The sequence below is a fragment of the Gossypium raimondii genome, chromosome 12 (genome assembly GCF_025698545.1).
Source record: "Gossypium raimondii isolate GPD5lz chromosome 12, ASM2569854v1, whole genome shotgun sequence".
NCBI classification, from domain to species: Eukaryota; Viridiplantae; Streptophyta; class Magnoliopsida; order Malvales; family Malvaceae; genus Gossypium; species Gossypium raimondii.
Genome location: NC_068576.1, coordinates 8,594,066 through 8,619,609, shown reverse-complemented (window position 1 = coordinate 8,619,609; position 25,544 = coordinate 8,594,066). Strand labels below are relative to the sequence as shown.

At 34.8% G+C, this 25,544-nt stretch overlaps 1 protein-coding gene and 1 long non-coding RNA gene across 3 annotated transcripts; one reads left to right on the top strand and one right to left on the bottom strand.

Moving 5' to 3' along the window:
* Positions 1-14,857: 14,857 nt before the first annotated feature.
* Positions 14,858-21,103, bottom strand: LOC128035612 (uncharacterized). 2 transcript variants are annotated; one of them, XR_008192121.1, is made up of 3 exons: positions 20,541-21,103; positions 20,361-20,423; positions 14,858-15,038 (listed from the first exon to the last, which is right to left on the bottom strand). It is a non-coding gene; the product is annotated as an uncharacterized LOC128035612 (long non-coding RNA). The 2 variants fall into 2 exon arrangements; XR_008192122.1 differs by lacking the exon at positions 14,858-15,038 and adding an exon at positions 15,726-15,870.
* A 926-nt stretch (positions 21,104-22,029) lies between these two features.
* Positions 22,030-24,503, top strand: LOC105763147 (cytokinin hydroxylase). Its single transcript, XM_012581260.2, has 5 exons — positions 22,030-22,433; positions 22,543-22,769; positions 22,855-23,096; positions 23,176-23,554; positions 23,710-24,503. The coding sequence occupies exons 1-5, from the start codon at positions 22,145-22,147 to the stop codon at positions 24,130-24,132; spliced, it is 1,560 nt and encodes a 519-aa protein (XP_012436714.1). The 5' UTR covers positions 22,030-22,144; the 3' UTR covers positions 24,133-24,503.
* The last annotated feature ends 1,041 nt before the right edge of the window (positions 24,504-25,544 follow it).

The window sequence follows — 25,544 nt, the reverse complement described above, 5'->3', positions numbered from 1 at the left end:
CATGCAAACAATTCATCAAGCATCAACGAAACAACGATATAGCACAACCTCAACAGTTCTAACACTAGTGTCATATTATACTTACTCGTGTATTATTTTCTAGTTCTTTGACATGGTAAACATATTCACTTTTAAGCATATATCATTTTACACAAATAATCACATAACATTCAAGCATATATTCCAATACTAAAAAACATGTTTAAAGATAATTTGCATAATGGTCACATGTCATATAACCACATATCACATTACACACATACTCATTTAGCCATACGTTACCTTACACATATATACATTTTAAGATTATTTGGCACTTGAGCTATGAAACATAAAAGTGAGTTCTATCATCACTTATCGGATACATTGATCTCCAACACACCAAACATACACTCATTGAGTCAAACATGTCCCAAAAGTGAAACATAGAGCTAACATTTTCATTATTTCCCCTTAAATATCCCATTGAATAGAGATTAGCTCATATTCTCTTATCCTTCCAACATGTCCCAGGGCCTCAACGCCCAAAATCACTGTACATATAGGTGAGTACTCACAATCCTATAGCATGCTAACTATATCCAATGATTTCAAGATCACAAGGCCAAAATATTCGAAACAAACACATATCACTTACCGATTACCCGTGCACTATCACTGCATATTTTCAAATTTAGCAAAACAATGTAACTAGCATTTAACATATACATAACATGTATACAATTACACTTTCACAATAGTTATCATATCTACATATCACAGGCTATAGCATCTCATCCCAAGTAACATATTCACATTCACATAAGTACATAGTTCACAAGATAAACATAGGTATGAGAAAGCTTACACTAATAATTTAGAGTAGGTGTTTAGGCTACAACTAATTTCCTAAATAATGCATTGAATCATGTCTACAAGCAATTATCCTAAACACTCACCAATTACGCTTTCATCAAAAAGCTGAAAGCTCAAACTAGCTTTTTCTTGCCTTTATCTTTACTCGAAGAACGTTCTATTGAATCCGGAATTTCAACACAAGAATTCACACAACAATGCATTCAATAATCAACTAAGAACTCACATCAAACAATCCAAAACACAAGTATCTCGATCTATACTTAATATTTTTGCCTAAAACGAGTTTCATTCATCTAATTATTCATTTATGACTAATTCTCAACTCTTAAACTACAATAAAATACTCAATTCATAGTATCGACTTTTTCAACATGTTTTATGGTTATTTTTCAAAAATTTATTAAATCCTTAGAAATCATTGATGAAAATTTTAAGTAAGTTTAGAAAAATTTTAATCATGTTAAAACAAGTTCAAAAATACTTTGAAACCACATTTTACTCAAAATCCCAAAATCCACCATTAACAACTCAATTTTTGGCTTTTATCCAAAACATGCAATTTAATGGTTAAAAACTTGGTTTTAAATACTAAATAACTTTTAAAATTAATTGGAAGATAAATCTTTACCTTAGTTGACGAAAAACTAAGCGTTTGATCGAAAACCCAAAAGCTTGACAATGGAGAAAAGTATGGTGATTTTTGGTGTTTTTCTTGTTTAATGGAGATATTTGTCTTGGCTGATGATAGAAATTAAGAGAATTAAGGTTGAAGAACAAAAAGTGGAAGAGAGGAGTTTTGGGAGCAAGGGACGACTAAAGCATGAAGATGGAAAAGACAAACATGAAATTTATAGGTGGGGGATGATATTAGGGTGATTTTTAAAATTTTGTTTATTTGCCTCATAAACACACAGAATTTTGATCCTTTTACAAACCATTCCCTATTTTCAATATTAAAGGTATTTAAAACTCATTTTCAGAAATTGATTTAATTTTTTAAAAACCATAGTAAAAAACAATATTGATAAAACATGTCACAAAATTCCGAACACTCTAAAGTTAAAATCTCTAAAATACAGCTAAAACTTCTAAGCCCTATTTTGGGGTGTTACATTCAAAGTTGGAAGGAACCTAAGGGGTATATAGACCAATTTGTTAATCAAATTATTCTATTTGTCAAGTTGTAAAAATTTAACTGGGACCAAACTCAAAAAATCAAATTACATAGTCGAGTTGATTTGAAAAACTAAATAACTCAATTAGATTAGTTTAAAATTTAATATTTTTCAATTTTTTAGAGTCGAATTTACTAATAGGCAACATTCATCGATCAAAACACCCAACAACGAATGCCATACAAATTAGGACTTAATTGGTTAAAAAAATTTTGAATATTCAATTGGATATGACAAAATGATAATTACATTATTTATTTGGATTATTCTTACTTGATTTTTACATTATTTTTATGGATTTTTAATGTATAATCACATTTATCATATTGCTAATAAAACCTTAAAAACGAACAAGTGTTAGGTGCAGTAGTGAAGCACATTGCAATCTTTGGTGCAATAGTAAACCCTAAAAACTCATTTACTTAATAAAAATTACTTTTATTTTCTCCAATAAAACTTAGGTTTTAGAGGAAATTGAGTTATTCAGTTACGGAGATGAAACCCAAGTTTTTCCTTATAACTTAATTCTTTGTAAAAACCTAGTTTTTCATTTTTTATTAGAAACAAATTAAAAGTTAATTTTAAAAAATTAAAGGAAATTAAAAAGATAAAATGATTTTCCTCAAAAACCCAAGTAATTTGTTGTAAAACCCTAGGTTTTTTCTTGTGAAAAATTTATATTTAATTTTAAAAATTAAAAATTTAAAAGTTGAATTGGTTTTCCATGTGAAACCCAAACAATTCCTTGTAAAATCGAGAATTTATTTTATGGACTCTTACCCCCACATCATCCATGGTCCATTTCTAATTATTTAATGACATTTTAACAATTTTTTTATGTCATTGACACATAATTTTTATAATTTTCTTTTACCTTGAACCTTAAACCTAGAACCCCCAACTCTGAATCTTAAATCTTGAATCTTAAACCTTGAACCCAAAACCCTAAACCTTAAACCCTAAGCCCAAACCTTCAACCTCGAACCTAAACCTTGAGCCCCAAATTTGAACCCTAAACCTTGAACTTAAGTTTTAGGATTTAGGGTTTGGGTTTGAGTTTAGGGTTTAAAATTCGAGGTTCAAGGTTTGGATTCGGTGTTCAGATTTGGGGTTCAAGGTTCTAGATTTAGGGCTGAAGGAACAACTTACCAAAATTATGTGTTAATGGCATGGAAAAAAATTCAGATATGTCATTAAATACTTGGAAAGAGACCATGGATAATGTGATAGGAAAGATCCATAAAATAATTTCTCCAGTAAAATATCATGTTTTCCCCTTTTATTAGAAGAAAACTAAAATTAATTCTAAAAAAATTAATTTAAAAAAATAAAATGAGTAATCAAAATGAAAAATTATTAAAGTTGAGTGACCAAAATGACTGTACAATAATATCGAATTGACAACAGGTGACCACGAAATCTTATTAAGGTTAGGAGACTAAAATGAAAATGGTTGTTAACAGGAGTGCCCAATTTGTAAATTTTTTATTTTCGATACTCAAAATGAAAACTTGTGAAAATTGGGTGACAAATTGTATATATTACCCTTTATGTACAACACAAGATGATATTTGACTTTTTTTCTTTTGATAAAAGATTACGTAAAAATATTTGGCTGAAGTGTTTAGACCTTACATGCAAGAGTTGGGGGTTGACAAGTATTATATAAAATGTATAGTAAAATATTAAAATAATAAATATTTAAAGATAAAAATGACAAATTTTAAAATTACTTGTGAAATAAAAAAATACATTGATAATGTACCAAATACTCACCAGTATTTCAAATATTGATTTTTTTTACTATCAAATATTGAATTTGAATATTAAAAAATATTGAATTTGAATATTTATTAAAACTCCGACATATATTTTTGTTGCTCATTCCAAAGAGTTTCTATGTTAGTAAGGTCATTAAGAAACAACTGAAATTTTCGTTTTCCCATACATGGAATTACCACTCGGAGTCAAACTTCCAATGGCATTTTCACTTCTCCTTAATGCTGCTCCATTTCCCATAAAAATTACCAATTGAGCATTTGAAATGCTTTTTTTTTTTAATATATGAAATGCATATTTAATTTAGAGGTATTATAGCTTGAGCTAAGTCGGGTCTAGATACGATATTAACATACTTTATGTTTATTCGAGTATGATCCAGACTATAATATGGGTTTAAAATTTTGTGTAAGTCTATCCATATTTATAAATAGCTAATCCAAACTCATTTTAAACTTGGTTATATTAATTTTTTAAAATATATATATAAAATATATTTATGTTATTTTTAATTTGATATTCAATATTTGATATTATTTATTTATTAAAACTTTCTATATAGTCATGTTAACATTTTTTAATGTTTACATCATAGTATATTATATATTCTTATAGATTTAATTTTTATGTGCTATAAATTACACAATATATAAAAATAATATAATATAAAATATTACAAACTTAAAAAAATGAGCATCAAGCCCGAGCCTGACTCATATTTTAAACGGGCTTATTTTTTTGCTCAATCCCATTTTTTGGGCCTAATATTTCTACCTAAATCCCTAAATTTTGAGCAGGTCTTCAAGCTTGGATGGGTAGCTCAACCCATGAGCAAATATAATTTAACTATACTACTAATTTACTCTCTTATTTTTTTTATAGGATAAACTATGGCAAATTTATGGAAATATGCTGAAAAAAATAATTTGAGAAATTAGTTCATTTTTCTTTTGAAAATTTACCGATTTATATTATTTTTGAAGAGAGAAAAGAAAATGCGTCCAACAGGGTGTGTTTTCACTGATCTGCCAGAGAAAGCGCGCCCTGTAAGACGTATTTTCCTCTCATTCCTAAAAATGCGTCCTACGTGGCGCGTTTTCTCTGCCAGGTCAGTGAAAATGTGCCCTGTAGGACGCATTTTGTGTCCAACGGTAACATTTTCCAACGGGCAGAAATTCGAACGGCTATGGGACTCCAATAGCCATTTTTCCCTATATAAACCCTCCAATTGTCAATTTTTTCAACTCAACTCTCAATTTTCATAATTTGATTATCAATTTATTGTTCTCGATTTGTTATTCTCAATTCTCAATTCTCAATTTTTTAATCTAAATTCCCAATTCCAAAGTTTTTTTAAAAAAGTTCTTAACCTTTGATTTTATTTTATTAATTCTTCAATGGCATATCAGCTTATTCATTTGGAAGCCAAGAACATCTTCGACGTCCAATTACAAATGGTAAGAAAATATTACTTAATTATTTAATTTTAATCCATTAATTATTAATATGTTAAGAAAATATTATTAAATTTTTTAACTTTAAACAGTTAATTATTATGCAATTCAGATTAATAATTTTTTATGTTTATATACTCAGGCCGAAGATTGAATTTTGGAGATGTAGATAAACAACTTAAGCGAAGGTGCACCGAAGGTCATTCATGGACACTTGCGAGATATAGGCTTTTTATACGCGGCTTGCATGCTCAAGAGACTAAATTGGATTCCCCACTCATCAGCTCTTTGGTTGAGAGATGGAGACTGGAGACACACATTCCATCTTTCCCGCGACAAGTGTCGTTAATAGGACGTCAGTTTATAACTCGGTCTACCAGTTGATGGGGATGCCGTTACGAGGCTAGTTGTTACTATTGATTGGAGTGCAACATGCGAGCAATTGCTAGGGAAGGTGCCAAACAGGTTTAGGGGTACTCGGATTGAGATTAGATGATTGAAGGATAACATCCAAACAATCGAGGCTCCAACGAGCGATGTTGAAAGGGAACAATTCGCGCGCACATTCATCTTAAGGTTGATCGGGGATCTACTAATGCCAAATAAATATTGCAATCTGTACACTTAAAGTGGCTACTACAACTAATCGACTTGAGAGAAGAGGGAAGACTTAGTTGGGGATCAACGATGCTGGCAAAATTGTACCGATAAATGCGTCGAGCGATGATATCGGAAAAAGCTAAAATAGGTGGTTGCATGTTCCTTATTCAATCGTGGGCATGGTATCGACTATCATTTCTATGCCCCCGAGTGAAAGTCCCTTATAAAATTTCCACTCGTAACATGGTAAAATTCATTTGATAATATTATTACCATTTTGGAATTTTCATTGTTGTAATTTTGAAATAACATATTTTTTGAATAGGTGGAACAACCCCGCTAGCCACAGCGGTATACCGGCCGAGCTCGAGGATATCCGACTAGTTTTAGATCAAGAAACCGAGGAAGAGGTTAGTTTATGAATTCCAAAGTTATCGGTTTTTTATTCCATCATTTGAAATTAAATATTATACATTTGCTGAAATTTGTAAATTCTTACTGTAGTTCGTATGGATGCCATACGCAGATCCGAGGATTCAAGAATGCGTCATGTATGAATTTTTGGCCAACTGCAACATTTGGCATGTGAAAGTGCCATTAACTATTTTGCAACGGTTGAGATGCACGAATCCGACCGAGTGATGTAACAGTTCGGGTGTACGCAACGTATTTTACGCCAACCTTAGGAGCTCAATGACCTGTACAAGACCAACATGTAGGGGAGAACAGATGAAGATTGGGCAACATTCCACAAGAAGTATATTGAGTTTTGGTAGCACAGGTACGATTACTTGTCAATGTGTGAATCGTATCTGACGTGGGAGTTTGCGACATATTCAGATTACATGGATTGGTTCAAGCATCATGGAATGTCGTATCTACTGCCTGCTTCAGAAAAGAATAGGCAACGCTGTCGTGAGAGGCTAAGACGATGACCCATCAATCTCAGGTCGAGAGGACATGCCGCAGATGGAATGACATCTACTCCACATGCATACGAGGACCTAATTGTCGTGTAACCTCCCGGTCAATATGGTTAATTTATTCCTAGCGCTAACCTATTTTATTTTACACCATCATCACAACACGTACTTGTTTATTTTACACCAGCACCACAACACACGTAATCATTCCTTACACCAAAACAGCCATCACCAGTTTATTTTACACAAGCACCACAATATGCGTAATCATTCCCTGTACCAACACCTTCTCCAGGGATATATTTCGCTTGATTGTTACCCCTCACATCGTATTACACACCGCATGCGCCATCGCCCCATGCAATACCATATAATGGCCAGTCTATAGTGTTACAAACGCCCCTAGCATCGTTGTTCTACTGAGCTGGGTCATCCTCAAAAATGTCGACTTGGTCAAGGGGGATACACTACAGGTAGCTAGGACACGGTCACAGTCATCCACGGAGAAAGGAGATGAAGTCAACGATCAACCCTGACGTGCACATGAAGACGAGGCCTAATATCAACCCCGACGTGCACTTGAGGATGAGCCGAAGTCTTAGTGGAGCCGCCACCCTAACCAGTGCGACGGAACCCTAAGCGTATCCGACGCACACTCAGTTGTGGCACACATTCGGGGGATCGATGATTATGTCTATTTGTAATTTTCTGAAGTTGTTTACGTTGTTTTACATTCACAATGTACACTTATTTAAAATATACATATCTTTTTTACTACAATTGGGATACATGTACATAAGTTTTTATGTTAAGGATTTTGAATATGTTGAGTCATGCTACAAACATTGTAATTCTTGAAGGATTTAAATAAAAATTTAGTAAATTAATGTTGTATATGGTTTGTGTAAGTGTTTGTGTGTCTTTTACAGTAAAAAAAAATAGTAAGTTCAAACATACCTTAAAACTATAACAATGTCTATCTCAAATTATAACAACGTCTATCTCAAACGCCAAATAAATCTACAAATTTTTAGTTTAAAAAATGTTTAGAAAAGAAAACAAGTCCCACATGGTGCGTTTACACTGGTCTGGCAGAGAAAACACGTCACATATAACACATTTCTAGGAATGGGAAAACGCGACCTACAAGACATGCTTTCTCTGGCAAATTAGTGAAAAAGCGCCTTGGAGGGTGCATTTCCTTTTCTCTCTCCAAAAACAGCATAGATCTATAAATTTTCAAAAAAAAAAAGGCCTAGTTTCTCAAATTATTTTTTTAAACATATTTACATAAATTTGCCTTGAACTATATATAACTTTTCTATTTAGATCACTCAACTAAAATTACATATTTTTAGAGTTTTTTTATTTTTAGACCATTAAGCGACTTGCACACCAAAGATTTGACAATTTTTATTTCTATAATAATAGATTTAATCATTAAATTTTATAATTTTATAAAGTTGACTTTGAATATATTAAAAATTATAAAAATTTATTTTAAAAATAAAAATTCTAAAAATATAGGAAATTACAAAATGCAAAACCAAGCATTACTGCCTAAAAAATATAAAAAAACCAAAAAGATCGAGAAATATGAATTAAAAACTAAAAACTACACCCTCAAAAGGTTGACAATATTAAATAAAAACAAACACTAAATCGCTTAGAAGAGCTTTTAATCTGGTGTATCCACGGGTAAAGCTGGACAACTAGTTGAAATGATTTAAATTACAACTACACTTTTTTTTTTGGTGATAGAATAAAGATACAAAGTAAAAAACTTAGACTCTCAAAGGAGGATCTTCAAACAATCTTAAACCTAATCTTCTAGTATGAACTGACTTAGCCAGACTATCAGCAATTAAGCTTTCTTCTATGGGAATATACTGAATTTTCCACTGTTCCATTTTCCTCAAGATAAGATGAATTTTCCTAAATAAGGCAGAGTTAGAGTTCCCCGAAGAATCTTCCAAGATTACAGTAATAGCTTCAATACTATTAGTTTGGATTAGGATTTTCTCAAAACGCCTATCCAAAATAAGGTTCAGCCCATCTAGAATTCCCTAAAGCTCTACCTCTAAAACGGTGCAATTGCCCAAATATTTAGCGAACCTAATGATCCACTCACCATTATGGTCTCTCAAACAGCCACCATTTACAGCAAAGCCTTCATCAAACCTCACTGAACCATCTGTGCTCAAACTTACCCAACTATTAGGTAAAGGCCAATTATGAAGATGACTTCGTGCTTTATGAGGTGAAATCCTTGAATTAGAGGAATATTGTCTCGCCCAACTGTATGAGATTTTAATAATCTCGTCAACACTCCATGTAATACCTTGGAAAATGAGCAGGTTCTGATTCTTCTAGATACGCCACACAATAATCCCAAAGAGACATGGCCCCGATTCCATCTAAAACAGAAAAATGACTCTGAAAATTGCTCCTCATCTAGTCGATAAGAGATCTAGTATAGAAAGTAGAAAGATCTTGTTGTGGAATAAGTTGATCCCAAATGCCTTTGACAGCATTACAATCTCTAAGTATATGCAAAACATCTTCATAGTCATGTCCACAAAGGCCACAAGCACTGCTACCCCCAAAGCCGCGTCTTACCCTCTCAGCGTTTGTTAAGAGACGTTGTTTTAGAGCCAACCAGATGAAAAATCGATTCCGATGAGGGCCGTAAAACTTTCATGGTATTTCCCAGAGCCGCTCTTTTAAGTTGAATGTGCCTTCACGAACCTTCTCATAAGTACTTTTGAGAGAGAAAGAGCCTGTTGAGGTAGCTCCCCAAATAATTCGATCAGGACCTGATGAAGGATGTGGTGGTGGAACACCTATTATTTTGTTGATAATCTACTCAGGAACCCAAGGCCTAAAAAGATCCAACTTCCAAGAGCCATCACCTACAACCATACTATTAAGGGAACAATCTAGAAAAAGTGTTAGCAGAATAAGAGATAAACTTAAATAAGGGACCACAATTACGAATCTAAGGGTCTTGCCAGCACTTGATACTATTTTCGTCTCCGACTGACCAGATTAAGTTCTCACGAATGAGGGGCCATACCTTAGAAATGGATCTCTATAAAAAGTGACAAGTTATATGGTAAACTGTTAGGGACTCTATATTTTGGCTGAAGCCCCTGAATCCAAGGGGCATTAGTATTAGAAATGATGTTAAAACCAACCTTCATCATGAAAGAGGTATTGTGATCTTTCAACTGTCTGAGACCAAAACCTCCGTGAGACTTAGGTTGGCACACCGAATCCTAACTAACGAAGGCTGTCTTTAAACTGCCATTATGAACTCCTTAGACAAATTTCTGAACTATGCACTCGATCTCATCACAGACACCTTTGGTAACCATCATTGTCTGTATGAAATAACTTGGAATCAAGAGAAGAACAGATTGCACCAAAGTAACCTTTCCAGCTAAAGAAAGCTGACTGGCATCCCAGCTAAACAATTTATTACGCACCCTTTCTACCACAAAACTCTAAGTGTTGTTGGTGACTTTGTCATGGAAAAGTGAAACTCCAAGGTAATATCCCAAATTAGTACCTTTTTGAAAACCAAAGAAATCACTTATGCGCTCCCCCAAGTTATCATCCACACCTTTAGAGAAAAAATATTAATCTTTCGTGAATTAATTTAATGTCCCGAATAGTTACAAAACTCATCTAAAATACTTTTAATGACTCGAGCTTGATTCTCATCAGCATGACCAAAAAGTATCAAGTCATCGGCAAAGAAAAGATGAGATAACGGTAGGCCACCATGGAATAGCCTAATAGGAGACCAATTACCCACATCAATAGCATTACGAATACTATGACCTAACCACTCCGTGCAAAGAATAAACAAATAAAGAGATAATAGACATCCTTGACGAACGCCCCTAGCTGGCTGAAATTTCTGGGTTGGGACACCATTTCACAAGACCTGCATAGTTGAGCTAAAAATTGCAGACGTAACAACATTTTGTAAGAAAATAGGAATACTTGTAGCTTGGAGCGATGCCTCAATGAAATCTCACCGTACTCGATCAAAGGCCTTCTTTAGGTCAATTTTGAAGGCCACCCATTTCCTGTTCTTTTGTGTACCTTTCATGGAATGAATAACCTCTTGAGCAATGATAATGTTGTCAGTGATATTTCGTTCTACAACAAAACCAACTTGCTTGAGAGCTAAGAGCCTCGGAAAGACCACCTTAAAATGATTGGCAATGATATTCATGACCAACTTATAAAGAACAGAACATAAGCTGATTGGCTAAAACTAAGAGAAATCTACAGGATTCTGAGTTTTAGAGATAAGAACAATAAGAGAATTATTTAACTCCGAATCAATGCTTTTCCCTTCAAAGACCTCCTTAACCCACATACAAACCGAGGTACCAACATGATCTCACTGACTTTGATAAAACAAGGCATGAAAACCATCACTCCATGGGGCCTTCAAGGGTGCCATATCGAAAACGGCTTTAATTTCCTCATCTGTCACTTGTTTGTTAAGAATATTAAAATCCTCATCTTTAAGGAATGTGAAAGGAATAGATGGAAGATCTCTCCTTGGCCTAGGATGCCCGCCATACAAATTAGAGTAAAAATTAACTGCTTCAAGGTTTAGTTGATCATCATCCATAATCCACTCTCCCAAGCCATTTTTCAAAGTAGTAATTTTATTCTATTGTGATCCCCTAAAACTAGAGTAAATAATTTTGTGTTGCGATCCCCCAAAACTAACAAATCACAACGCGCTTTTTGTTGCCAAAGAATCTCTTCATGATGAAACACATTCTCCAATTCCTCTCTCACATCCATCTCGACTTGCTTAAGAAACTCTGAGTTAGTTCTATCACATTCAATCTCAATATGTTCCAGTTTACGAGACAAGAACTTTTTACGAATAAAAATAAAACCATAGGCCTCTTTGTTCCAAATCTTAACTCGATTAGTGAACTTAGAATTTAGGGACGACATGCTCATGGACATCTTCCAATTCTCTTTAATAAATTTCGAAAAGGATGGATGTTCAATCCGACCGGCTAAAAATCTGAACAGACGGCCTTTCAAAGAATGAACCTCGGGAAAAAGAGACAATTTTAGAGACCTGTGACAGATTTGAGCCAAGGTAAATGGGTCACCATTGAATTTGAAAAATTTGTGTTCCAAGCAATATTGAAAATAGCCCTGTCCAAGTGCTCAACAATCCCCCCTCTTTGCCAAGTAAACTGCGACCCCCGAAAATCTAAATCTTAAAGTTGGGCGGAATCCATAAAATTACCAAAGAGAGGACATATTTTCCCTGAAACTCGTCTTCTTTTTTTCTCACTAGAGGAAATGATGGCATTAAAGTCACTAATCGCCACCGACAGGGACCTATCCAATAAAATAGAGCTTTGCAAAACCTCTGATAAATGTTTCCTTTTCTGACTATTAGGACTACCATACACAAAGGAGACCAGAAAAGACTGCCGAAAGGAACTATCTGTAACTTTGGCTAAGACAAATTGGGAATGACTTTGGAGCACCTCCACGCTAACCGAATCCTTCCACCTAATCCAGATACCTTCTGAAAAACCAACTACTTCCACACAATGAGAATCATGAAAACCGAGCTTAGCAATAACCAAATTTGCTTTCTCACCATTGACTTTAGTTTCTAAAAGACTAATCAAATCTGGTCTATGCTCCCAATTATATTCCTGGAAGACTCTAACAAATTTAGAACTCGTACATCCCAGAAAATTCCAAAAAAAGATAGTAAAATTCATAAATAAAATAAATATGAGAAAATAGACTAACCTCGTAAAGGATATCAGTAGCTCAGGCACTACCAGATTTGACGTCTGGTTTATCTGTAAAATTCCAACTTGCACACTAATGAGCTCTGCCATAGAGCTCATAGCTTATGGGAGGGAGACTTCTGAACTATTGGTAGGTCTAAATTTCCCCTTACGCCCACGAATAGATTTAAATAAAGATTTCCCACTATGTCCGTTTCCTTTCCTACTTTCAGCACCATTCCCTTTAGGAATATTCGAAGGGTTCACACGCACCTTTGGTTTGGATTTATTATCCAAATTCTCTTGGAAAGTAACAACAATATGTTTTTTAGGGTCAAGAGCATTAGAAATTAGACCTAGTTTAGCCTCGGGATGCTTTTCGAAAGTGGGATTAACATGTAAAGAGGTAGTTTTATCATTGGAAAAAGAAATAGGAACTATTGGGTCTTTATTTTCAATACCCGCTACACCCTCTAAGCCCAAACTCTAGGAATTATTAATCTGGCCCACAACCTGCTGTGATCCAAAGTGTTCTAGCGAAGAACCAATACACTTCTACAGAAGGCCCAAAGTCAAATGTAGCCCTGAATTTTCGGATACCATATCTCCGACCTGTGGTGAGACATTGGTTTTTAATCTCAACTCCTAACCCGCGTTATTATCCCTCAAAGACCTAGATTTTATGCCTGGCCCACAATCATCAACCTGGCCCAAGAGTCCTTCACTCAAATTGACCATAGCCACTAATCCTGACCCTTTTTATATTCTCTTTCCTTTTATATTTTTAATGAACCCTGAATAAACCTAGCCGCTCCAAGACCCTTAGAAGGCACCTCCAAATTCGGCATTAAAGATTCAGAATCCATGGAAGAAAGCGTTTCAAATTTAGAATCTACTAAATTTCCTTCCGAAATTTTTGTTTTTTTATTGCACGAATCCCTTCCTTCTTGCACCGAGATTTATGCTCAACCACTATCCACGGGCTAAAGGCTTCACCCACCATCAGTAGAGCATCCCCCTTATTCGCCGAAGTTGTTTCACTACTCAAAGAACTCTTGGGAATTCCTTCACCGCCATGACCCTCTGATCTATCAAAGAATGACATAAATTATTAAGGTGTCCATATTTACCACACGAGAAACATACCTCGGGTAATGCCTCGAGTTCCACACGTTCAAGTCGGGCATTGACAACCACTTGAGAGGTAAGCGATTTTTTTAAATCGACAAAAATAACCATTCGGGTGAATTAACCCCTTGCTCAGTTGTCTGTTTTAATATCGAATTTAATCACTCCTCTAACCAAACCTCCAATCTTCTCTAAGATCTTCTTCTGGTACAAGAATCTCTGCAGACCTGGGAAGTGGATCCAGGCCAACACACCGCAAGGGAATGGTCTTAACAGGTTAAAATCCACTGTCCACAGTTTGACTGTGAGATAGTGTCCAAATACTACCCACGGACCTTGTGTGAGTGCCGCGTCATAATCGACCCTACTCTGGAATCTAACAAGATAAAATCCATTTGCAACATCCATTAGGTGAAAGGATTGTGTAGGCTTCTAGAGACTAGTGATATTATTATACAGAGCCCCATAGCATATTATAACGCCCCAGCAACTTGACCACCACAGTGAGCTCCATTCCTTTGAATAAGATTTTGTTAATACGATCCGAGAAGTCAATGGCAGGAATACCATTAAGGTTGGATCTACGAATATCCCCATCTTCAAACTCTAAATTAAGACTAGCAGCACCATTAAGAGAGTTAGAAACCGATCCTCCCAAGAGTTTGTCTTTCCATGAAAATTCGCTTATCGGGGACGAGTCAACCACCATATTTGCCAAAGAGTCATCACTTCCATCCTTAAACCAAAATTTTTTGGTATTACAATCAACGATAAAGTCCTCTCCCTCGCCTATTCGATCGTCGGACAAAGATTCAGCACTGTTCATTACGATAATTGATGTTTGTGCTAATCTAATCTAAAATAATTTCATGAATTGAAAAAATATTTTTTTTAAGTCTTCATCTTAGTAAAGAAAATTAAAGATTGAAATGAAAAGCAGTAGAAACTAAAATTACAACTACACATTTTAAGTTTAGATTTGATGACTGGTCCGAATACTAGTATTATTATATCCACACTTTAATTACTTAGAATAATAACTTGCACGCATGTACATATAAAAAAGATAATAAAGGTAAATTACATATTTAATCATGAATAAATTTTTGTTTTATTCAAAAGTATTTCATAATAGTTACCATACGGAAGTTCAATGTAAAAACTTTGAAAACCCAAAAGGGATTTGCATTCTATTCTAAAGCTTTCTCAATAACAAGTATAAGTTGAACCTTGTGTGATGACTTGATAGTTAATGGTGTTTATTGTCCTAGGTATAGTCTGAGTTTGAGTCGCATTAATCGTGTTTGTTGTTCGGGCTTTACCCTGTTATTGTAATTCAAAAGAAAAAAAAAACAAGAATAAGCCAAATGAAAGGACTTAATTATCATATAGTTTCACAATCATTTAGCTACATATCACATATCATTTACTAGAAGTCCATTACTGAAAACCAAGAGGGAAAAAATGGGGGCTGGACAAAGATAGCCAAGTAAACACTTTCAACCGAATTTTATGATTCTTTTTTTTATATATATTTTAGAAGAATTTATTTTAATAATTTTAAATAGAAACATAATCAAATTAATAGAAAATATAAATGTTGAAGATTGAATTTTTATTATATCAATTAAAAATATCACATCATGATTACATTTATCATTTCATAGTGACGTGACAAAAAATCACAAAAACCTTAATAATCAAAACATAACTTTTTAATTAAATAATTAAACGAAAATTCATGCAAAGTTGATGATTACTGATGTAATTTTCCTTACTTTCTTAATCATAAACATTGGAATCCTCTTCATTAATTATTTCTCCAATTTCTTTTTCCTTTTTATTTTTTTAGCATCTTTTCAAAAATTTGAAATAAAAAATTGAGATAGAGATTTTAATGCCTTAGGTTTAATTCTTACATGTTTTAATTTATTTATAAAATAAATTTAAAAAATATTTTTTATTATTAATATAAAAAAAATCAAAATAGAATTAAGTTTGCTACCCTAGCACGGAACTATCTGCTCTCTCTGGCAGGTTTTAGGTTTTTTGTTTTAGTCTCCTGTTTTGTTTTACGGCGGTCGTCTCTCAAGTCTCCTTTCTTTCTTTAGAAAAGTGATACCCAGGTTTGGGATTCTACCTGCATTCATGGAAACTGAATTTGCTAGATTAATGCTTAATGAAGAAGAAGAAGCAGTTTTACAAATACAAGTGGAGCCGAATACGGAAAAGGGAGGTGGTGGCTTTTCGACTGGTGGGGTGTTTCCTAACAGCTAGCATTATTCACTTCCCAGCAATGAAAAGTACTATGAAAAATCTATGGCATCCTATTCGGGGTGTTCAAATCTGGGATCTGGGGGAGAAAAGGCTTTTGTTTCAATTTTTTCATGTCATGGATTTGGAAAGGGTTTTGAAGGGGTTACCATGGACGTTTAACAATCACTTGTTGGTGTTATACAAGCTGCAATGGAGGGAGGATATATTAAAAGTTCCTTTAATTTTGACACCTTTCTGGGTACAGATTCATGATGTTCCTATCGATTTTTTCTCTGAGAATTTGGCAATACAATTGGGTAATTTCATAAGGAATTTTATGGAGTATGACAATTCAAATCTGGGGAAAGAAAATCACAATTTTATGAGAATAAGAGTCCAAATTGATATATGGCATCCTTTGAAGAGGAAGAAGCAGGTTATGTTTTATGGAAATTGCTCATATGTCAGATTTAAGTGTGAAAGACTGTCACTCTTTTGTTTTTACTATGAACGATTGGGTCGTAGCGGTTCTTTTTGTGAAGAAAAAATGGTGTTAGGAGTGAAATTTGCTGAAATGAGTTGGGATTTATCATTGTGGGTACAATCTCGAAGAGCTCTAGCAATGAATAGTTCCTGGTTACGTGAGGAAGGCGAGGGAGAACTGGGTGGAAATCGTGAGGGTAGCCGAGTACCAGGAAACAACCTGTGGGACTTAGGAAAAAATGTGGGGTATAGTAAGGCTATTGATCCAATATTGGGATTTAATTTGGAATGGAGATCGTGTTCTTTATGTCACTGGGGGGAAAATTCATTGGCAGGTCAGGCTCAAACTGCAATGGACCATGATCTAGAATATGGTGTATTAATCAAAGAGGAAGGGAAAAAGAGTGCTAGGGGGAGATTGAAGAATTGACAGCCAGGGAAGAGATCAACACTTTGGCGATAATGAATAGAAGAGTGTTGGAAATTAACCATTTATCATTGGCGGTTGCTAAGAGGCAAGCCAATCGGGTTGGAATGTCCGTGGTTTGGGGAGCCCACAGACAATTTGACCACTTCGACATTCGTTCAAGATATATAATCCCCAAATGGTCTTCTTCATGGAGACAAAAATTAATAGGAGTCAGATGGAAAGAGTTCGAAGGAGTTGTGGTTTTCCTAATGGTATTGATGTTGAATCGATTGGTTCTAGAGGAGGGTTGTGTTTGGCATGGCATAAGGATGTTAATATTATGCTTCAAAGTTTTTCAAAATGACATATTGATGTGGTAATTGAAGATGCTGATGAAGGTAATAAGTGGAGATTTACTGGTTTTTATGGATCTCCTTATACGCAGGATAGGGTTGAATCATGGAATCTTTTAAGACATTTGCACAATATTGGGGAGCTTCTATGGTTAGTTTGTGGGGACTTTAATGAAATTATGTGTGGATTCAAAAAGAAAGGAGGCTTACCTCGAGAGGAGAGATGAATGGAAGCATTTCGTAAGGTTTTAGAAGATTGTAATCTGTTGGATGTGGGTTATTCTGGGAATTGGTTTACTTGGGAGAAAGGAAATTTTCTGGAAATAAACATTCAAGAATACTTAGATAGGGGAGTGGCTACCAAGGAATGGATATCTTTATTTCCTGAGTCTTTAATTCAATACCTTCCTCATTCTTTTTTAGACCATTGTCCATTGTTTATTACTACAAAAGGAGAAGACAAAGGGCGGCCTAACAGAAGTTTCAAGTTTGAAGCTTGGTGGGTTTTGGAGGAATCATTTGTTAAGGAGGTTCGATATATTTGGGATAATTCCATAGGAGATCTACTGAGTAAGTTAGAAAGTGTGAAAAAAGGTATGGAGAGATGGGTTAATCAAATTCGGTGTAGCAGAAAAGAGAAAAAAGAGGTGTTAACTTCTAAACTGGCAAAATTGTTGAAATCTAAAAGGAATGATGAAAATTTGGCAGAACTCATTGACACAAAGATCCAACTTAATTTTGAGATTGAAAAGGATGAGAGTTATTGGGAACAGAGGGCGTGAGTTAATTGGTTGAAATTTGGGGATAGAAGTATGGCATTTTTCATAAGCAAGCGACACAGCGACGAAGAAGGAATTTTATCCGCAAAATGCAATTCGATGATGGTAGGGAAACGGAAAAGTTTTAAGAAATGGAAGTAATTGCTAGATTGTATTTCCAGAATTTGTTTTCAGCTAGGAGGAGAGGAAATCATGAATATATTTTGTTAGGAATTGATCGATGTATATTTGATGAAGACAATTCTAGGATAAATGCGAGTTATACTAGGGAGGAGATCCGAGAGGGATTATCAGAATTGGGTACCACAAAAGTGCCAGGAGAGGACGATTTTCTGGCTTTATTCTATCTGAAGTGTTGGCCACTTATTGAGGAAGATGTTACATCCTTTTGTCTTCAACTACTAAATGAAGGTATGGACATTAGTTCAATCAATAAAACCAATATTGTGCTAATACCAAAAATTCCAAATCCTTCAAATATTACTCAATTTAGACCAATTAGTTTATGTAACGTGCTTTATAAATTGATGGCTAACGTCATTGCTAATCATATTTGGGTTGTGGTAGATAAATGTATTGATTTAGCACAAAGTACTTTTGTACCTTGGAGATTGATTTTTGATAATGTTTTAGTGGCCTATGAAATTTTACACACCTTAAAGCATAAGAAGGTGGGGAAAAGGGGGGTTTTTGGCGGTGAAATTAGACATGAGCAAAGAATACGATAGGGTTAAATGGAATTTTGTGGAAGAAATAATGAAGAGAATGGGTTTCGATCCAGGTTAGGCTAATTCTTTAATGAAATGCTTATCTATAGTTTCGTATTCGGTGGCCTTTAATGGTCTTATTGGAGAAAATTTTCATCCTTCTAAAGGACTAAACAAGGTGATCCTTTGAGCCCGTTCCTATTTCTATTTTTTGGGGAAGGCCTTTCTAGTCTTATGCGGCTTGCAATGAAAGGGAAAATAATTAGAAGTGTTAAGGCAAGTAGAAGTGGTCTGCAGGTTTCACATCTATTATTTGCAAACGATTGTATTTTGTTTGGGAGGCTACAAAAAGAGGAGCTCATTTTTTGAAGCAGATTTTGCACAAATATGAGATTTTTCTGGTTAATGTGTCAATTATGATAATTCTACAGTATTTTTTAGTACTAATACACAGGAGGGAAAAAATAACAATTTCCAACGTACTTGGGGTACGTAACCCAAATGATCCAGAATGGTACCTTGGTCTCCCCAATATGGTGGGAAGAAGAAAGAAATTGACTTTTCAAGTCTTAAAGGAATGATTTAACCAACGAATCGATAACTGGAGTATAAGGCATCTTTCTCAAGGAGGGAAAGAGGTATTCATAAAGGCTATTCTTCAATCCATTCCAACCTACACTATGACTTGTTTCTTACTCCCTAAATCTTTATGTGCTGATTTGGAGTGTATAATTGCTAAATTCTGGTGGGAAAAAGGTTGAGGTAGAAAAGGTATTCATTGGTGTGCTTGGAAGGATCTACGTTCATTAAAAGAAGATGGTGACCTAAGTTTCCGAAATCTTGAAAAATTTAATATTGCATTATTAGCCAAGCAGGGTTGGCGTCTTATTAATTTTCTCAATTCTTTATTAGCTCGAGTTTTGAAAGCAAAATATTATCCGAACTCAAAATTTTTTAATGGTTAGTTAGGGAGTTTACCTTCGCTTACCTGGAAGAGCGTCTGGGCAGCAAAAGGACTTCTAGAGAAAGGCCTATGTTGGAGGGTTGGTATGAGGGACCGAATATCTATTTGGGATGATCTATGGATTTCGGGAGATGAAGCAAACAGATTACAGAATCAAGACAACAACGAAAACATCAACTTAGCATCGAATTTGATTGATGTCACTAATAGACCTTGGAAAGCAGCTATAATTGTTAATACCTTTAATGCGGATACTGCAAAGAAAATTATGTGGATCCCTTTGGCGAAGACAATACACGATGACTTCCAAGTGTGGAGAGGAGAAATGTCTGGCAATTTCTCGGTTAGAAGCGCTTATAAACTATTAGAGGAGACTAATTCGAGTCCTAGTAATAATATTATACAGGCTGAGACTAAAGATTTTTACGAAAAAACTATGGAATTTATACATCCCTTCAAAAGTTACAATAATAGTATAGAGAATCTCCTAGAATTATATTCCTACTCTAGCTAATCTCAAGCATAAAAAGTGGCCGTGGAAGCTCATTGTCCTCGGTGTCATCACTATGAGGATGATAGTAACCATATATTTTAATAGTGTCCTAAAATGGTGGAGGTATGGATGTACTTAAACCTTTCCTGGGTACTTAATAATGTCATTCAATGTCATTCAAAGCGTATGGGAGTGGCTTACCTGGGTTTTTAGTCGGGGGACTAGCAAACAGTATCGCATTTTTTGTTGCGGACTTTGGTTAATCTGGACATATAGAAATCAGTTAATCTATGAAAGGAAAAGTATGATGAGTAGGGACATCTCGAAACAAATTTACAGTTATATTTCTGAGTTGGACGACATAGAAGAGAAGAAACTCACCTTAAAAGTAGATAGAGGCCATAAATATGTCGATAGGAGAACGAGTGTGGCAATTTACTTTGACGTAGCCTTCGACCAACAATCTTTCAGATTTACTTTGGGACTGGTAGTACGGGATGTGGGGGGCGAGATCTTGGTATCAACGACGGTTCTTCATTCCGATGTAGCATCTCCGTTTACGGCGGAGGCATATGCAGGATTACAAGCCATACGATTAGGAATTTCTATGGGTTTTAGTATTCTGGAAATAGTGGGAGATTCAAGAACTGTAATAAAGAAATGTCAAACTACATATTTCGATAGATCGGTTATTGGAGCACTCATCAGAGATATTCACAGCAAAAAGGTCCATTTTCAAGAGATTGGGTTTCATTTTGTCCCTAAAACAGAGAATACATACACCCATATTCTTGCGAAAGAGGCACTAAAAATGGGAGAAGGCCATTATCTGTTGGGTGGTGTTCCAGGTTATGTTCGCCGCGCACTGGAGAAAAGTTGGCCAAGACTACCAGACTGAAAAAAGGAAAGTAGGCCTTTGTTGGAAATGGGTAACAGAAGACTAAAAGATTTTTTGAAACCTACTATCATCAAAAGCTGGGACGGTCATGTGAAAAGACACTGACTTATGGTGTCCAGCTGTTGATTTCGACTGGTATATGATAGGATTAGAGGTGCTCATAGGTAGGGCTGGCCGGCTCGACGGCCCCCCAAATATGGGAGGTTTGGGTAAAAATATAGGCCGAAATATGGGCTTGGGCAAAAAACGAGGCCCGATTAAAAAGCGGGCAGGCCTCGGCACAACTTTTTGGCTGGGCACACTGCCCTACCAAATTTTAATATAATAAATATTTTATTATTTTTATTTTTTAATTTTAAAATACTTTTATTAAATTTTAAAATTTTAAAATTTTTTAAAATACTTTTTAATTTTTTTAATTTTAAAATATTTTTAAAATACTTTTTTAATTTTTATTTTAATTTTAAAATAATTTTTGGTATTTATTTAAAAAGCGGGCGGGTTGGGCCGGGCCCGGGCTTATGAATTTTTTCCCGGGCCGGGCCTGGGCAAAATTCCATGCCCATATTTTGGGCCGGGCCCGGGCCCGGGCCGAAATTTTTTCTGAACCCGGCCCGGCCCATGAGCACCTCTAGATAGGATCAGGTTTCCTTTTTTTTTTTTTCATTGATTTTAAATTTCATGGGCCAATTTTGTGCGGATTTAGATCCTGTTGCTTTGTTCTTGTTTTAATTAGCTTTCTTTACTGGACTCAAGTCCAGTGCTGTTGAAACTATTTGTTTTATTAAGGTTTAAGATTTTATAAAAGTCCACTCGAATTTTCAAAATTATATTTATATTTTTTATTAAAATTGATATCTCATTAACGTGTGACTTATAGATACGAGGCAAATATTAATAGATTTTTTAAACTATATATACCATGGCCTTTTGGTTACTATAAATTTACTTCATTCCTAGAAAGCATTAGTAAAACAACGAGGAAAGTTTTCATTCCCTTCAAAACTGTCCTCTCTTTCGACACCGATTTGATAAAAGAAGGCTATATATATATATTTTTTATTTTCGTGTAATTGAGATCGCCGCCATGGCTGCTATGGTGGTGTTTCTGATTACCCTTTCGGTTCTTTTCATGATATTCTTGGTGTTTAAACTTGTGTTTGACACCATCTCATGTTACCTGCTGAATCCCAGACGCATAAGGAAAACCATGGAGAAACAAGGAGTGCGTGGCCCGAAACCCCGCGGAGTAACCGGCAACATGCTCGAGATGTTCAAGCTAACTTCACAATCGACCTCGAAAGAAATGGGAACCATCCACCACGACCTAGTTGGCCGGCTTTTGCCGCATTATGTCAAATGGTCTAAATCATATGGTATGTATATTTACGTATATTTTTAATTAATCTTCCCATACATGGCGACACTTAAAACAGGGGTTTTCGGTGTTAGTCTTACGGTTTTCCTCTGGGTATTTTTCAACAGGGAAAAGGTTTATATACTGGCATGGGGTGGAGCCAAGGATGTGTCTGACAGATACTGAGCTGATAAAAGAATTGATGACCAAACACCACCTTGTAACAGGCAAATCATGGCTGCAACAGCAAGGCTCAAAACATTTTACTGGGAGAGGTTTGTTAATGGCGAACGACCGGGACTGGTACCATCAGCGCCATATTGCTTCTCCAGCATTCATGGGAGATAAGCTTAAGGTAATCTAATTTAATCGAATCCAATCATGTATGTTTTGGGTTGTGATGGTTTGAAATTGAATTAATTCTTTTTTTGTTTCAACAGAGTTATTGCGGCCACATGGTGGAGAGCACTAAGCAGATGCTCCAATCACTGCAAAATGCAGTAAATTCAGGTCAAACCGAGTTCGAAATCGGAGCATACATGTCTCGGCTTACTGCTGATATAATCGCAAGAACCGAATTCGATAGCAGTTATGAGAAAGGGAAACAAATATTCTATCTTCTGACATCTCTGCAACACCTTTGCGCTCAAGCAAGCAGGCACTTGTGCTTTCCAGGAAGCCGGTGAGTATTTTCCTTTTTCCGATTCGGTCTAGGTAGTATGAAATGAAAGAGAGAATGTACTCATTAATTTCATTTTCAGGTTTTTCCCAACAAAATATAACAGAGAAATGAAGTCCCTGAAGATGGAGGTGGATAGATTACTGATGGAGATTATACAAAGCCGAAAAGATTGTGTAGAAATTGGTCGGAGCAGTTCATATGGGAATGATTTGTTAGGTATTTTGCTTAATGAGATGGAAAAGAAGAGAGGAGACCAATTCAAACTAAACCTACAGTTGATAATGGATGAATGCAAAACTTTCTTCTTTGCCGGCCATGAAACTACTGCTCTTTTACTTACATGGACGGTCATGTTACTGGCCACCAACCCTTCTTGGCAAGATAAGGTTCGAGCTGAGCTCAAAGAGGTTTGCAATGGCGGAGTTCCCTCTGTTGATCAACTCTCTAAACTATCCGTGGTAAGCCCAATTTTTTTTTTTTAAAAGAAACTTTTTGTCAAGTCTTCAAAATAAATTTATATTTAAAAAATAATAATATAAAATTAATTTGACTTCATTTTAAAAATTATAATTTACACTTTAACTTATACAAGTCATTTTGTTTGATATTGTAGCTGCACATGGTTATAAATGAGTCATTGAGACTCTATCCACCAGCAACGGTCCTGCCACGGATGGCTTTTGAGAACATAAAATTAGGAGATCTCTTCATTCCCAAGGGACTATCGATATGGATACCAGTATTGGCGATACATCACAGTGAAGAATTATGGGGAAAAGATGTGAATGAATTCAATCCTAATAGGTTCAACTCCAGACCCTTTACCTCCGGTCGACATTTTATGCCCTTTGCCGCCGGACCCCGAAATTGTATCGGTCAATCTTTTGCTATGATGGAAGCTAAGATCATCTTATCTATGTTGATCTCACGGTTTAGCTTCACAATTTCACAAAGTTACCGCCATGCTCCGGTGGTTGTCATGACTCTAAAACCGAAACATGGAGTCCAAGTGCATTTGAAGCCATTGAATTCTTAAAGCAGGCTGATTTTGAAGTGGAATCCTTTGAGTAGACAACTTAGTTTTGATATATACTTACATTACTACAAGTTTTTGAAATCGAGATGTTTAGATAACCCATTGGTATGAAAAAAGAAATCTAGAAAAAGGAAGTGAAGAGTGAAAACTTGTTTGTTTTTTTGAAGAAGAGTGAGAAGGGTTTTTAAGTAGTTAATCGAGGGTGCTTCATAACACACAACTAAACTATTGTTTAAAGCCACCTTTTCCGTCATTTTCTTAATTTAATTTTTTACAAGGTGCCCAGCTTTACAATATACAAAAAAATAGATATATTATAATAAATATTGCCAACTCGTATTTGACAAGAGTAGGGACAGGATTTTATTCAATTTCTTTTTGGTATTTCAAACAATGCTTTATTTCTTAGCCACCCCATATCTGTTTCCACCAGTCTGTGAATATGCTCCTCCACTATAATATTTCCTTCTTTTTTATTTTTCCTTCAAACCTCTATCTATTTTCTATTATTATTTTCTGTCATTGTGTAAAGCACTGTGCACGAGAAATTCCTATACACATGCTCTCCCTTTTTTTTTTTTTTTTTATATTAGTATGGAGTATACCCCTTCCTACATGGAGTGATTCGGTCCAGTTCAAACACCTGTATAAAAATAAAAAAGAGTCTGAATAAAAATATAGATTTGAAAAATATATTTAGGAAAAAAATATATTTAAAATATAGGTCAAACTTCGAGTAAGGTCTTTTTAGTCTTGAGTCCAGCTTGAATTTACCAAAAAAAAACTGTTTTTTACTATTTTGCTGATTCTTTTTTTTTGTTATTTTATCACTATTTTGCTACCATTTCATCATGTTGCTACTATTTTATTGTTATTGTTTAAATATTGTATAACTCTTGTTTTATTGTTAATTTTGTTACTGTTTTAGAGAAATTTGCTTGTTAAGTTGCATCTATCTTAGTATTATTTAAGTATACTTTTTTAAAATCTATTTTAAATTTGTTGGAAAACTTTTATTTTAATATTTTAATATTTTTTAGTATTTTTGATTTATTATATATTTTTAAAAAATTATATAAAAATTTTAATACGGGCGGGACGGGCCAAATTGGGCTTGGGTTTTAACATTTTTATCTGGGTCGAACTTGGGTAAAATTTTAAACTCATTTTTAGGGCCAAACTTAAACCTAGCAAATGGATTTAAGATTTTAATTGGGCCCGACCCGAACCCGACCCGACCTAACTCATGAACACCTTTAATATAGAGATGTATACTTCCTCACCCATTGATTTTAAGAACTCACTCATCAAAATTAACATGATACAATTTTATAAGTTTGTTTTGAGATGAAGTAATTACTCAACTTTTATTTGATATAATTATATAGATAACCTTTGATCTTGATTTTATT